Below are 15,964 nucleotides of genomic sequence, written 5' to 3'. Positions count from 1 at the left end.
AATCAATCATCCACTAGCTGGATGAGGAATTTTATCACCCACTGGTCTGTGAACTCCTTGAGGGCAGGGACCAAGGCTTATTTATCTGGGCAACTGTAGCCAGGGACTGAAACAGAGAATGTTCATTGCTTGAATGCATGGCTCTCACTCTTGACATTTTATTGAAATGCATTCACACTCATGTCAGGAACAATAATGATAATGAGAGCTGGCATGTCCTACCACCAGGGGCCTGAGACACTCCCACCTGGGAATGGTTGCCACATCACTCACCAGGTTGCTCTGTCACTTCTTTTCTTTTTATTAAGAAAATTATTTTCAAATTAATACAGGGTACAATTATTTAAAAAGTCAAATCAGACTGAGCATGGTGGCTCATGCCTATAATCTCAGCACTTTGGAGGCCAACATGGGAGGTTCACTTGAGGCTAGGAATTCGAGGCTGCAGTGAGCTATGATCGTGCCACTGCACTCTGCACTCCAGCCTGGGTGACAGAGCAAGACTCTGTCTCAAAAAAAAAAGAAAGAAAGAAAAAGAAAAGTCATTCCACAAGGGAGGCTTATAACATAATGTAGCATCCCCAGCACACCTCTGATGCTAGCTACTTACAGACAAAATACTTTAAACTATTTTAGCTGTTTCAATGAATAATTACCTCTCTATATTTAAATTACATGCTTACACTGTTAATTCTTGATTTTATTTGCTTTTAACTTTCTACTACAGAAGGTGAAAACTTAGCTTTCTTTCCCATTCATTTCTCCTTCCACTTTCCAATTTGCTTCTCTTTCAACATTTGGTTAAATCAAACTTCAGCGATGACATTACTATGATTTAGCTATCATTCATAGCCGAGTTGTGTAGTGTCCTATGACTTCCATGCCTGCATTTCCTTTCTTATTCATCTTGCTTTCCCAGGAGTTAAACACTACTTTTTAATCTCCTGGTTAGTTTTTTATCTGTTTAGTGCCAATTCATTCCTAAAGTTCCTAGCAGAATAGAAAGTTCTTCTCAATAGGTTCAAACACATCAACTAATCAACTGCTTCCATTTTTTTTTCTTGGAGATATCTCTGGCAGCCCTCTGTCCCCCAACTCAAGTCTGGGCATGTTTCTCTTGATGCCTGACACACGCAGTCATCCTGGGTCCTCTCTTCACTCTTTACCCCTTCTCTCCGGTGTCCATCTCCTGTTTCTTGGATCTCACAACTCCTTTTTCTTAATTTGGTCCTCGATTCAGTGGAGCACTTGGTCCAGCACAGGCATCGGCAAACCGCCTTAAAGAGCCAGAGAGTAAAGGAGAAAAAGGCAAAATAGAGGATATTGTGCAGGTACTTAAAAAACCATGTAAGGTGTAAATAACCATGTAAGGTGTACTTAAAAATGTACACACAAAAACGGGTGGCAGGCCAGATTTGGCCTGGAGGCCTCAGTTGGCTGCCGCCTGAGTAAGCAGCTATCTCAGGAAGAGGACATGATAGTCATTTTTTGGTATCTAACATATCATACAATGACTTTATTCCAACTGCACGCTTGATGGATGGTTTGCCTTGGTCTAGAGCTCTATGTTGGAAATCATTTGTCTTGAGAATTCAAAGGCAGGGCATCATTGTTGTCTAAAGTTCAGTGTTGCTATTTAGAAAACTAATATACCTTGGTAAGGGCCTGTTTTTTTCTCTCTGGAAGCTTTTAAGATTTTTGCTTCGTGACTCGACTCCAGGAATGGCCATAAGACTTGGATTTTTCACTGCCTTAGTCCCTCTAACACTCAAGAGGGCTTGTGGGGGTGGGTGGGGGCCCAAGGCAGAGAAAACGGAGAGGAGCATCTGGGCCTGAGATGGGCTAGGGAAGGGAAGACATCCCAGGTGAGGCAGAGAGCTGGGACCAGGGAGATGGGGAGGACAGGGTGAGGTCAGGAGGAGATATTGAGCTTCTGGAGTGTGCACAAGATGGGTAGGGCCCATGGGGGAGCCCAGCTTTTCTGGAAGTTTTAGATTCTTTGAGCTTAAGAGAGGCTACCCTCCAAGGTGGAGGGGCCCAAGAAAGCTGGGCAGCCACGACGGGACTCAGTGACTCATGAGAGAATGGACTTGTCCTACAGCACTCCTATCATGTGCCCCATGATTCCCTGAACCACTGACCAGCTGCTCTTGGCCCTCACCTGGCCTTGATTCCACCTGTGTGCTGTCTTAGCACCAACCTCCACCCTCTTCACACACTGCTCAGACCTCAGCCACTCTCATTGGGTTATGACAATTTGGCAGAGCTATTTTTTACTTAGTTTGTTCTTTAACAACAACACAACAGAAAACAAAACAAAACACTAAGAATGGGTGGAAACAGGACTCCTCATCCATTCCCTGAGTCTCGGCACATCACTGACCTCCCTCCCAGGATGAGGAGAAATCCTGGGTAGGGGTGGTTGGTAGCAGCCCTTGTGCTTACCATGCCTGCTGGTCTTAGGATGAGCTATCCATCATTTTGGGCACAATGCTCCCTTTGTCCAACAATTTGCTCCTATCTCAATCATTCTCCCTCTCATATTCCCTGATCTCTCCTTTTAAAATCGCAGTGGTCATAGTTACTCACTTGCAAATAATAAGAAAAGATGGCTAGATGGTCCCTTCATAAAGGCACTAAATAAGGGAACTTTCCTGCTTTCAACTTGAAAACTAAGAAAGAGTGATTTTTTTTTTTTTTTTAAAATAAGGGGAGTTTTCTGGAAGGGTGAAGAAGCATAGTCAACATAGAGTCATGAGTGACTTGATGGGGCTACGTTCTCAGAAATGCATTATTAGGGGATTTTGCCATTGTGTGAACATCATACGGTGTACTTAGACAAACCTAGATGGTCAAGCCCACTACCACCTAGGCTATATGGTACAGCCTTTTGCTTCTAGGCTACAAACTTGTACCACATGTTACTGTACTGAATAGTGTAGGCACCTGTAACACAATGGTATTTGTATATCTAAACATGTATAAGGTACAGTAAAAATGCAGTATAAAAGATAAAAAATGGTCCACTTCTTTAAGGCACTTAGCATGAATAGAGCTTGCAGGACTGGAAGTTGTTCCAGGTGAGTCAGTGAATGAGTGGAGAGTGAATGTGGAGGCCCAGGACATGACTGTACACTACTATAGACTTTATCAACACTGTACACCTAGGCTACACTAATCTTATAAAACATATTTTTCTTTCTTCAGTGATAAATTACCCTTAGCTTACTGAAACTACTTTATAAACTTTAAATTTTTAAAAACTTTTTGACTTTTGTAGTAACAGCTTAAAACACAAGCACATTGTATAGCTGTACAAAAATTATTTTTTCCTTTATATCTTTATTCTATAAGATTTTTTCTATAAATTTTTTTTTTTTTTTACTTTTTAAACTTTTTTGTTAAAAACTAAGAAAAACACATACATTAGTCTCTGCCGACAAAGGGTCAAGATCGTCAAAACATCATCAGGTGCAAGGAATTTTCAGCTCCATTGTAAGCCTAGGGACTACTATCACGTCCAAAATATCATTACACGGCACCTGACTGTATAATTTTATACCTAAAAAGGAGTAAGGATAAATCATTTTTCATAATATAAACCAAGAAAGTAAATAAAGATAGACAAAATCCTAGCTGATGGGGAATACCAACCATTAAGGGTGACTGGGGCTAATTTAAAACTGGGTTAAAAATTCTGTTAAATGTGAATCTAAATGGTGGGCACTTCCTTTTCTGGAAGCTTCCTGACTGGGCTCCCTCTGCTTGGGAGGCTAGAGGGGAGTAAGGAATTCTGGGGCCACCGTATGATCTCTTATTTTTAGCTTCAAGATGCACAAGGAATCTTCAATTAAATTTCAGTCTAATTCCTTCAGAAATAGATTCACATTATATTTAATATCACACCACTCCTCAATAATAAATTTTTTTGGAATGATGGACTAACGGTGGTGGTGGCAGACCAATACCTCCTAAAAGCTAACAATCCTGTTATAACAGACTTTTAAATGTCCTTGTTTCCCCCTCTAATTTAAGAAGTAATAAAAACACAAAATTAATATAGGTGAATGAAAATGTGGGAAGTGAATGTCACTCATATCTGGAATAGAGGTCAAGGACAGAGGAAGGGTTGCAGAGGGCATGTGGGTCAGAGCTGCCAGGTGGACCCCCTGCCAGCCAGCAAGCAGCAGCGATGCTGAGTTTCAAGACAGTCAAGATGGCTGAGACCACAGGCTCACCCATGGGTGCATTTAGACTGGGATGCTGCAGTGCCCTCGGCCAGTCTGTAGGCCTCATATTTACAAGCTCATTAACTATTCTGACCCTCTGTCCATGGCATGGAGGCCCACAAAGGCTAGGCTAGGTGGGCTCAGAGCAGGAGGTGGTAATGGGGGTGGAGGCACCAGAGAAAGCAAGGGCTGAGGCTAGGGCAGGGGGTGAACAGGGCAGAAGGCTGGATCACCCCAGGCAGGGGGCTGGGCAGAGCCAGTGAGGGGGGCCACAGAGGACTGGAACACAGGGAATTGATGGAAGAGCAAATTTCAAGGGAGAGGACGGAGGGGGCCTGGGACAAGCCTGCAGGAGGATGAGCTGGGGAACAGGCACTGCAGCTCACTTGGCTATTGTTTATAAAAGCAAATTACCAGCTGAAAGCTGCATGTACTCACTGAAGACATATCTGGAAGAGTACAAAGAAGACAATTAAAATTACCTATGCACTCATCACAGAGTGGTTTATTTTGCTCGAGCATTAACAAAAAAATCTCAAGTGTTTATGTGTGTGAATGTGAGGGGAGATTTCTCTCCCTCTCCATATACGAAGGGGTAGATGTATAGGGGTGTGTGTGTGTGTGTGTGTGTGTGTATGCACATTTATGTATATATGTACATACAGAAAAACAGGGATCACAGATTATTGAGCCTTCTTTGACAATGTTATAATGTGAACATTTCCCTATATCATCAAATGTTTTTCAAATTAACTTTTCTTAACATCTGAATAATATCCCACTGTGTGGAAATGTCATTATGTATTTAATCATTCCATAAATATTTGACTGAATATTCAAGTTGTTTATTTAGGTTTGTTTCTGCCCCCGCCCTGGGCAGTTTTAAATAGCAAAAATCTGCCACTTACTTTATGATTGGGATAATTTAATCTCTCTGCATCTGTTTCTTCATCTGTAAACTAGGAATGATAATACCTGCTTTATCCACGTCATGGTTTTGCTATGAGAACATGTGTGGAAGAGTTTTCACTGTTCTATGATTTCACAGTCTTTTAACTTTGAGTGACTTGGTGGCTGTCAAGGCCACCAGCAGAGTTGGGAAAAAATGAGGGAAAGGTGATGGCCTGGATGTGGGTGTGTTGGGGTGTCTCCTAAACAGTGAGGAGGAGGGGTCCGGGGCCTTTAGGAGACAGGAGTCTTGCTCAGGAAAGAAGACTGGGCTAGAGTACAACTTTGGGAGTCTTTAGCTTCCCAAAAGCTAAAGCTTTTGTTATAAGAATGGATGGTCTTTTCTAATAAAGTATTTTGTCAGAAAAAAGCAAGGCAAGAGCTCCATCTTAGGGGACACAGGTAGGAAAAAGGTATTAATGAGGGATGCAGGAGGAGCAACTGAGAAGGTACAGGGAAACCAGGATTATACACAGAGAAGTTAGAAACAAAGAAAAATAGAGTCACAAGAATTCAGGTTTGATACCTACCAGATACTGCTGTGGGCTCTCTAAAAGTTGACCCTGTATAAATTTAGCTCTGCCTGCCTTGTTTGACTCAGCGAATTATGAAGTTAAATCCTAAAGGTAGAGAGACCAAACGTGGATGAACAAACATGCCAGTTTCTTTACAATAAAAAAAAGTCAATCTAAAGAAAGATAAAATGTAATTGGAGAACTAGTGGCCAATAAACCTTTTCTTGAAGCTAGTAGCTATTTAAGCTCAAAGTAAATTAACCTTTGCAATTGTCACTGGGCATCTGTAAAACCTACCAAATGCCTCTCAAGTATTAAAAAAAAAAATGCGTTAATCTTCTGAGGGCTTTGTGGAGGGCTCTTCTGACTAAGAAAGAGAAGTGGGCCTGACCCAAGGGAAGGAGGCCTCTGGGCAACGTGCTAGCGTGGGCCTGTACTGGTCTGACCTGTGGCAAATGGGCCCAGGATGGAGAAACCTAAGAAAGGAAATGCAGCAGATGGGAGGGAATGGCAAGAACACAGTAGAAGGTGTCAGAAGGAAAAACAGCAAAAGTCCTTTTGATATCTCAATACCTGGAATAGCTCTGATTCTTTTTTTTTTTTTATTACATGTTTTTGGGTAAACACAAAGAAGCCACGGTATCTGGCCTCCAGTTCTGGTTCTAACACTGCCTGAGAGTGGTACAAAATGTTTTTAGCATCCCAGGTCAACATTTCAGAAACGGGACTCTCATTCTTTTTAAACCCTCCTCTATCCCTAAATAAAGCTCTCACATCTTTTTCAAATTGCTTTTGGACCACCTTCTTGGAATAGTGCAGTCTTCTCTTAGGGCTCAATCTAATTTTCTTCCTTGTACTGTTTTCACATATTCTACCATGAGCTTACACTTTTTTGGTCAGAAAATAATGTTACTGACAAGCAATAACTAAGCGACAATGCTTGAAACACAAACCTAAGTCATCCAGCTCTGAATGTCAAGTTCTTTTCACTATGTTGCACTCTCACCTTTTGAATTTTCTCTCCTCAAGTCCTGCTGGTCACCATGTCCTGGGGATTGTAAATCTGAAATGATTCTAAATGCTGGGGTGAAAAAAAGGGCTTAGGACCCAGCTTAAGTACACTTTGAAAAAGGGTGTATTTGACTTTGGTATCTCTCTTAACTCTGCTTTTCAAACCTTCTTCTCTCTCTCACCAGGCCCATGTGATCCAGAAGAAGCCCACGGCTGCAGGGTCCTTCTAGGGCCTTCCCCCTAGCAGTGGCTTTGTGCCAACTCTCCCATCTTCCCTCACAGATCGCCCTTTACCATCCCCTGATCTGGATCTGGAGTCAGCCAGTCCTTCTCCATGTTGTTACTGGGCTAATGCAGGGAATGTCTGCAGCTTAAAGCAGGCCTTTGTGGAGGCAGAATGCCCTCACCTAACAGAGGAAGCCTAACGGTCAGGGTTCTGGGAACCGTGGGAGCTGTGTGGGGGATGCAAGACAGCCTGGTGGCATCCATGAATCTAATTACGTAGTCTACCTGGTGCAAGAGAAGAGTCTCTGGAGTTAGACTGGCTTCATTTCTACTGACAAGCTGTGCAATCCTGAGCAGGTTACTTAACCTCTCTGTGTTTGGTTTTCTGTTCTATAAATTGGGGCTATTTATAGTACATAGCCCAGAGGCTGGTATAAGGATCAACTACCATATAAACAATTAACCCAGTCCCGAATACATTGTAAGTGCTTAATTAATATAGGATAAATAAAAAGTAAAACATCATTATACTTTTATGTTCAGTAACAGCCCTCTGGGGCTGACCTTGGGCTGGCAAGGATCATGCCATCTTATTTCTCATCTTGTTTTGCTACAACTTCTTTTTTTTTTTGGAGTCAGAGTCTCTCTTTTGCCCAGGCTGGAGTGCAGTGGCACGATCTAGGCTCACTGCAACTTCTGCCTCCCGAGTTCAAGCGATTCTCCTGCCTCAGCCTCCTGAGTAGCTAGGATTGCAGGCATGCAGCACCATGCCCAACTAATTTTTGTATTTTTAGTAGAGACGGCTGGTCTCGAACTTCTGACCTCAGGTGATCCACCTGCCTCAGCCTCCCAAAGTGCTGGGATTACAGGCGTGAGCCACTGCACCCGGCTCACAACTTCTTAAACCCTGGTTTCTCTTATCCTGTAACCCCCAATCCCAGTCTTCCCACCCTCACTTTCTCAGTCTTATCCAAAGGAAACCAAGGAGCCACGACTCAATTGTGGCAGGAAAGAGCTGCCACAGAGGCCTGCTGGGCAGATGCCCCCCCTCACCTACCTCCCGTATTTGACTTCGTATTTGCCCACCTTCCCAGCATAACCCACAGGCTCCAAATCAGGAGCGTGGGACGTGTGTGCTCACTAGCAACAGCTCCTTCCAGAATCTCCTCCCTCATGTGAAACTGGATGCTTCTACTACAAAAATATAAACCAGGAGTCTCCATGAAGCTACGTATGGCTAACATGCTTCCTTTCATGGCCAGAATATTTTCCCAGAAAGCACATTTTACTTCTGAAACACAACCTAGAAGCCAGTGGCTGCCCCTGTGGTTTTTCAACAGTTTAAAGCAATATTGGACACCACCAAGTGTCTCCTTTTTTTCCCGGAGAACTAAGTTACAAAATACTGGTTTCTATTAGGGTGTGTCTAGCACTTTCTGTGCTGCCAAGCCTTCCATTTTTATAGTCTGCACATTTGTAGATTTTCCATGAACAGGCTCAAATTTATTCCCAGGCAATGATGCTTAGGAAATCCAATATGAACGTGAAGATTGTTCTAAAGCAGACTCAGAATTTGTCCCATGCCATTGCCTAAAAAGAGCATTTCTGATATGTAATAAAATAAATTTTTTCTAGCATTTTATATATATAATTTTATATATATAATTTTCTAGCATTTTATATATAATATATATAAAATATATATAATATATATATACGAAGCGGGGGGATATTTGCTCTCCTTATATGATTTTTTGGACTGGATTTTTAGAGGAAACTTGTCTTTTAAATTCTTCTTCTCTATCCTTTTATTTCTATATTTGTATAGAATACAGCCCAAACATCCACCTACACAGGCATTTTACATAAAGAGTTGGAAGCCAAGTGACTGAAAAACAAAACAAAGTTATTTATGTAGTGTCTTTATAGAGATTTACATGTGAATTCGAATGGGAGCCAAGGGTAATAGCTGGAGGGAAATGAACCAGTTCGGGAACTATGCTAATGGAAAGTGTGACTATAATTTAGCTTTGTTGACAAATAAAAAGGCAAGTATTGTATTTTTTATGAGAAAAATAACACAGGAAATATAGCTTTCCATGTATATATTCATATACACTCAGTCTTCACCTCAAGAAGCCTTCCCACTAGAATTTCAAATCACATTGCCCTATGCTCCAAAACCTGCACCAATTACTGCTGGTGCTGCCCAGTTTTACAAACCCAGTTTGAGGTGGGTTTTCTCTCCCCATTATGGCTACAAACCTCTGGAAAGCAGAAGCACATCTAAGTGCATTTCTGTATATTATCACAGCACCTGGCACCACTCTGAACACAAAACAACTGATCAGCCGGCATCTACTGAACTGTGTGGATTGAATAGTTGGATTCAGAGCTATGAGGTCTAGAATGGCCACTTTAATCTGGCAACTGAAACTGCCCCAAAGAGGTCTAGACAAAGTTTGCAGTTCAACAACTATCCCCTGAATTCTGCTGGTAGACAGGCCTGCCACCCCTAGTAAACAGACCTAAAGATCTGCGGAGGCCACCTGTGGTGACCACTGCCATGTGCTGCACGGACTCCCCTTCAGGAATGAAGGACTTGCTCCACAAGTGGCTGGTAGTGCTACCTGCAGAAGCCCTCAGCTGGAGGGAACAGCCTCACCCAAGGTCATACCTAGTTCCTTGAAATGGCTTGCCTTTAATGACTGCTTATTTTGGGGGTGTAAAAGTATAAAGACCTGGCCTCTCACCCCAACTCAGAATAGTTCTGATGAGCCAGCCATTCTAGCTCCAGAGTTCCCATGGGCTCAACTGAGGCTATTGGGTCTACATGGTAGCTCAGCTTCTCTGCCCAGTCCTGCTCCCTTCCCTTCCTCCTTTTTTCCCTTGCCTTCTACAGGTATTAATTCTAACAGAAGTTCCAAATAAACCTTGTGCATGCTGCTGACCTCCATCTCAGAGTCTGCTTCCTAGCAAACCAACCCAGAACACCATCCATTCATCCATCTATCCATCCACCCACCCACCCACCTATCCAGCCAGCAACCAGCCACTATGCTTAGGGGACATGGGTGGCATGGGGCTGATACAGATGAAAAAGACCCAGTCCTTGTCCTTAGGAAGTTAACTAACAGTCCAGCACAGGAATAACCATAAAGTATGCAATAGGAAGGGCTGGTCTCAAGGGATATGTGGCTGCGGATATGATGCCAGGTAAGGGAGGTGAGGAGTCTTCATGCACTGGCTTAGGCTGTGTAGACATACCCTGTCTCCTCATCCAATGTCAAGCCCTGGAGGACAGGGTGAACTGTGTCCTTATCTCTCTTTGCATTTCCCATAATTCCTAACACAGAATCCCAGACAGTACAGAAATCTTGAAACACTAAAACAAAACAAAACAAAACACTGAGGGAAAGCCTTGGCATCCTGTCTACTTTATAGGACAGGTTTCTGGCTGCTGGTCTGGCCTTTTAGGACAAAGTTCTCAGGAGGTTCCTCAAGATGCTCATTCACTTACTATGTCCATAAAATCTCAGGAACATGAAGAAGCACAAGACAAGGTCCTGACTCCCAAAGCAGCTACAGCTTACTCTGTGGATGAGGCAGAGATCCATGCAAATTTCAACAAACAGGAACAAGAAATGGGAATATGACTAATAACCAAATGGCACATCATTCCCAGGCTGTCCTTGCCCTTAGAAGGCCAGCCCATTTATCTTCAATTTGTCAGTAGACAGATTACTAAACAGCCTCTGCAAGGAACCTAGCAATGAGAATCAACAAACCCTCAAACCTCACAGTGCCTCAAAACCAATGCACCTGCGAAACTTAATGTCAAAGGGGAAAAGAACCTTTACCCCAAACACCACTGCTAAGTGCCTGAAGGAAGAGGCAGCGTCTGTGGGGTGGGGGAGCCTGTCTCCTGCACTTCCCTGCCTCCAGAGAATGTTACCCAACACAACATGCCACTGTCTCCTTCAACTCTCCCTCTCCTTTCACTGCTTTTGTACAATCTGTCACCAACTTCTGTTGCTGATTTCTCTGAAATGCCATTTGCACCCTCCGTTTTCCGTCTCGCCTTAGTGCCACTACCTTCTCTGATGTTGTGGCCATACCCTGGGAGTTGAGGTGCCAAGTCCAGGCAAACCTTGCATCTCTCCATCTCTGCCAGATGTACATTCTGAAAACTCAGCTTTCATTTGGTCACGTCTCTGCTCAAGAATCATGGGGGCTCCAGAGGCCCTGCCAAGACCAACTTACTCCCTGTACTCGCCTAGCTTTATCTCCCAGAACTCCCCAGTATGTGCCCTCGATTTTAGCTGCCTTCCTGTTTATTTGTGTCTTTTCTCAAGCTGTATGACTTCTGGAATGTCTTTCCCTCTCACCTGCCACCTCCTCAACAGGATCCTATTGAATCCTATCCATTCCTTCAGTTGGTTCACATGGACCAAGCTGAGCATGTAGGGGAGGGGAGAGAGAGGAATGGCAGAGTTAGGGGCCTGGTGTTTTCCCAGTCCTGTTTTTCTCCTGTGGTTCGCCTACCACATTCTGACTGCATCACATGGAAATGCTTTTCTGCAGCACCGACCCAGGCACAAGGGCACCATCAGCTTGATTGCCCTGGACCATCTATTTGTGGGAGGAAGGAGCTTATCTGCCCTCAGCTGGGTAGGCTGTCTTGATCTTCCAAGCCAGAAAGGGGAAAAAACTGATGTCGCTGTTTACTCCCCTGTTGCTTCTTAGGAAAGACTTAACCACTCCCAAGTGAATACACCAAGCTCTAGGATTTCTGAGATGGATGGTGGGTTTGCCAAAGGAAAGAGGGCCAAGTTGGGTCTCTGGAAAGAATCCAGTGTTCCATAAACCTTGCCTCTTCCCTAATCATAGAAAGATCCATAAAATGACAGAAAGGTAGAGGAGAATGCAGGCAGCACAATGACATAGAAGCATCATTCTGTGCTTCCTAAAAAACAGAAAATGCAGATGGAGACAAATTTCATCCTCCGCCCCACCCTCCACTGCAGCGTGTTGCTCTATGAGAGATCTGCTCTGCACGCACAAAGTGGGGGGAACTTTGTAAGAGTCTCTTGAAAGTGGTAGAGTAAAAAGTGAGTTGTCTTTGTCCTCTGCCAATAGGTGACTAGAAAGGTGACCATGATGGGCAAAACTGGCAGGGAGGAAGGTGCACACCTCCTATGCTTCCTGCCACCTTGAAGGGAAAAGGTTTACCAATGGAATGGGGGAGGTGGAGGGCATGGGATTGCCTCCTTCTCTTCCACTTGAAGCACCATGAAAGAAGAAACGCTTTCATCCCCACATTAGCAGGTGGATTGAGTAAGGGGTTCTCTGCTTTTTTTTATAACTTTCCCTAGAGGTGTAGGAGAAGCTGGTGAAAGCAGCAGGTTGGAATATCCCCATCTTCATGCCTTGCTCTGGAAGATGGATGAAGATGAGAAGAGGTAAACTAAAAAGACCTCCTCAAGCATACACACACACACACACACACACACACACACACACACACACACACGTGTACACACCAGAGATAATGAACAAGAGACTGAAAAGGAGAAAATTCAAAACAAATCTCTTTAGGCAGTTATATTAATGTGATAATAACAACAGCAACATTAATTGTTTTAAACATGCAGTTATATTTTAAAACACTGGAGTTCATTACTTAGCAGTATTCTTACAACAAATAATCCAATCAGGTAATAATCAAAATAACAGCTACCATTTACTAAATGATTACCAGGAACACCTCTCATGTGTTATTATACTGAATCTTCATAAACCCCTGTGGTACTATTGTTATCCTCATTTTACAGAGTGGGAAACTGAGGTTGAGGATGTTAAATAACTTGCTCATGAAGTGGAGACTGAAACTCAGCTCTGTTCAATTCCAGAGTCCAGCCTTTTACCCTTACAATGTCCATCTTATGGCAGGGCTTTTTCACAAATTCAGGAAATGGAAAGGCATGGACGAGGAAGCAGCCCTTACGTCTCAACTCCCTGTGAGGCAGGTACACACACACATATAAGTACTCCAAGAGGTCCCACTCATTCTGCTGTACTTCTCAGTTACACCCATTCAGCTTTCATAGATACAGGTCCCTGGATGAATGTCAAGTTTCTTGTAGGGACAAAGGTCAATCTCTAAGGAGAACACACCTGTCATCTAACCTGTATCTGAATCTGCAACAATGGTTTCCATTTGACAGGATGCAGCCCTAGCAAGGTGGTGAATTAACATCCAGCTTTGAAGCACTGTCATACAGGAGAATACTTTAAGATGGAATATAATGAGTGAGACTGACTGCCATTTAGCGAATGGCTTGTGACATTAAAATACATGTTCAACTTGTGAGTTTCAAGCACACGCAGAAAGAAGAAACGACTGCAGAAAACAGCAAGGTGCAAACAAATAGTGACAGCTCACGACAGCTGGCTGCCCTGTTCTTCATGGGGCCCATCTGACCTTAGTGATGTTTGCTGTCAGCTACGCAGAGGCCTTCTGACACAAACTGACCGTGAATATAACAGGGATATTAAACACTGGGGCAGGCTGGAGAGAGAAAACAACAGGGTGCATAAGAATTCTTTTCCTTTCCTTTCACCCAAGTACCAGGGATTCTGAAGGTTCTCCTCCCTTCCCTCGGCTTCTCTTCCTTCCTCTTTCTCTAAGCCTCCTTATCCTCCTCCCCCTTCTCCCTCAACCCCTTAACTTCAACCAGAAGAAGAGATGGAGGGTTGGGCAGGGTAGCACAGAGAATGTTGTTCCTGGGATTTTGCGAGAGTTGAGTGTCAGTATCAATGTCCCCTTCCCGCTTGCGCTCTCAAAATAGATACACACAAAACACCTACTGGAACTTTTAAATGATGAGAGGAGATCCACAAGCCACCCGTGAAGCAAAATCTCAGCACTTTATAGTCACAGAAACATACAGGCATGCAAAGGGCTCATGTTTATGAATTATATCCACACATACCTACGCAAAGCAGGTGGCACTTGCACACACACAGGAATCCTTAAATACACACATCTTGGCATTTCCTTTCCACCAGCTTCGGCCCTTCCCACCCACCCAAAGGTGCGGGCCACAGCCACCCTCTGTGGGGTCTGATGCAGGGTGAAGGGCGTCACTGGGTCCTGGCTACTCCCTGGCTGTGAGAAGTGGGCAAGCCCTTTACTCTATGGGAATCTCTGTAAAATGAAAATAACTGCCTGGCCAGGGGCTGTGAGGATGAAAGGATATTAATAATATACGCAGGGCGCTGTCCTGCTTGGTTCCCGAACCTCCCTTTCCTACACCCACGGCTGGACTGATGGTACCTTCTGTCACTTGGTCCCCACCGTCAGTACTCTAGTGTGACACTGGGAAGAGTGGGGGCTTAGCCAGGGCCGCGGTCTGTACAGGAGGGTCCCAACCCGCAGGTCACGGGTCTGCAGGCCCACAGCTAACCTTCAGAGGTGCACGAGCGCTGGGAGCCGTCGGCACGTGCGGAGGGCGAGCGGGTCCCAGGTGCGTGGACCCGTGGGTGGGGGGCGGAGCGGGCCGGTGGAGGTGGGCAGAGCCCGGCGGCAAGTCGACCCACGGCTGTGGGTGGCTTCCTCCTGTTGCTCAGTATCAGGGAGAGGCGGGGGAGGACATTCATTTTCTTTTCTTCCCTAAGTAAGCATCCACCTATTGCTTTAATAACTATCGATTGTGAAAAGCCGGCGGGGCCTCTTAAAGGCGAAGCCTGGAGGCGCGCGCCCCCGCGTCCGTGTTCGGGGACCAGTCTGCGGGGACCTTCTGGACCTTCTCCGCCGGCTGCGCGGCAGCGATGGACCAGCGCCTGTGCATGGGCTCTCCTAGCAGCCTCGGGAACCGCAGCCGCAAGCTGTGATTTGACCCCTGCCCCAACCACTCGCGAGGCCTTTTCTGTTCAGAGCCCCCAGTCACGTTCTTGGACCCAGTCACCTGCTCCGCAGCGCAGTCCCAGCGCCCCAGGCTCGAGGACCCGGCCCGCGCTCGGAAAGTTATTTCAAAAGGCAGATGTGTTGCAACCCTCTCTGCAGCAAACTACAGTACGCGGATTCCCGAACCCTTCCCCGCCCCCACCCAGCCCGGGCGACCAGAGCCTGCCGCCGGAGACTGGCAGCAAGAAGAGCCACCCCTAAATGCACCTTCCCTCCCTCCCGCACGCCCAAGTGCAATGGGGTTGGGGGAAGCCCCAAAGCAAACTCACAGCGCGGAGCAATCCTCAGTCTTGGCCTGAGAAAGGGGTCGGGCTGCTGAGGATCGGCTTCCCGATTTCATGCCCCAGCCTCCCGTCCTCCCCAGCCCCAGCCCACCCGGCTGGGCCGTCGCGGCCCGTCGGTACCTGCGGCGGTCACGGGCTCGCCCTCGCTCTGCTCCCCGGAATCCGAATCCATGCTGCGGGCTGCTGGCTGGGCGTCCACGGCCACCCGCCCGTCTGCGGGGCGCTCGGGCAGCCGCGGCGCACTCAGGGCGGACAGCGGGGCGGCTGGAGCCCAGGCGGCGCGGGCTGGGCGGTGCGCGGCGGCAGCGGCCAGGGGGCGGCTCCGCAGAGGCGAGCGCCGCCCGCACCCCGCTCCCCGCGCCCGCCGGCCGGTGCCTGCGCGCGAGGCGAGCGCAGGGCGGAGGGTGGGGCGCGCCGGGAGAGAGCCGGGAGGAGGGAGGGGAGGCGCGAGCGCCGAGGAGCCCGAGCGTCCGGCGCCCCGCGGGTTCCAGGCTGGGGTTAAATATTCCGGGGGCGGTGCCGCACCTCCCTACCCGCGCCCTGCGTCGGAGCCCTTGGACTTGCCTCGCGCAGCGAGGTTGTGCTGGTCTGCAAGGCCGAGCCCCTTCCCTAGGGTGAGGCCAAGTTTGTAAAATTCCTAGGTGAAAAAGGGCTTCAACTCGCGCAGGAAAGGAGAGGTTCCGAGTGTTCCGAGTTATGGGGCTGCCAGGGTTCGAGTCCAACTCCACCGCTCAGAGACCTTGGACGAGACCTGTATTTGTTTTCTCACTAGGAAGATGAGGG

General features: G+C 46.2%; 1 protein-coding gene across 1 annotated transcript in view; it reads right to left on the bottom strand.

The window, feature by feature from the left end:
- Window positions 1-15,650, bottom strand: part of TNFAIP8L3 (TNF alpha induced protein 8 like 3) — a 38,101-nt gene extending 22,451 nt beyond the window's left edge. The window contains exon 1 of the mRNA XM_030813794.1: window positions 15,302-15,650. Within this exon, the coding sequence (XP_030669654.1) occupies window positions 15,302-15,353 (52 nt within the window). The 5' untranslated portion in view covers window positions 15,354-15,650. The remainder of the gene's footprint in view (window positions 1-15,301) is intronic.
- Window positions 15,651-15,964: the final 314 nt, after the last annotated feature.

This window comes from Nomascus leucogenys, chromosome 6, assembly GCF_006542625.1.
Source record: "Nomascus leucogenys isolate Asia chromosome 6, Asia_NLE_v1, whole genome shotgun sequence".
NCBI lineage: Eukaryota > Metazoa > Chordata > Mammalia > Primates > Hylobatidae > Nomascus > Nomascus leucogenys.
This window is presented reverse-complemented; position numbering and strand designations above follow the sequence as displayed.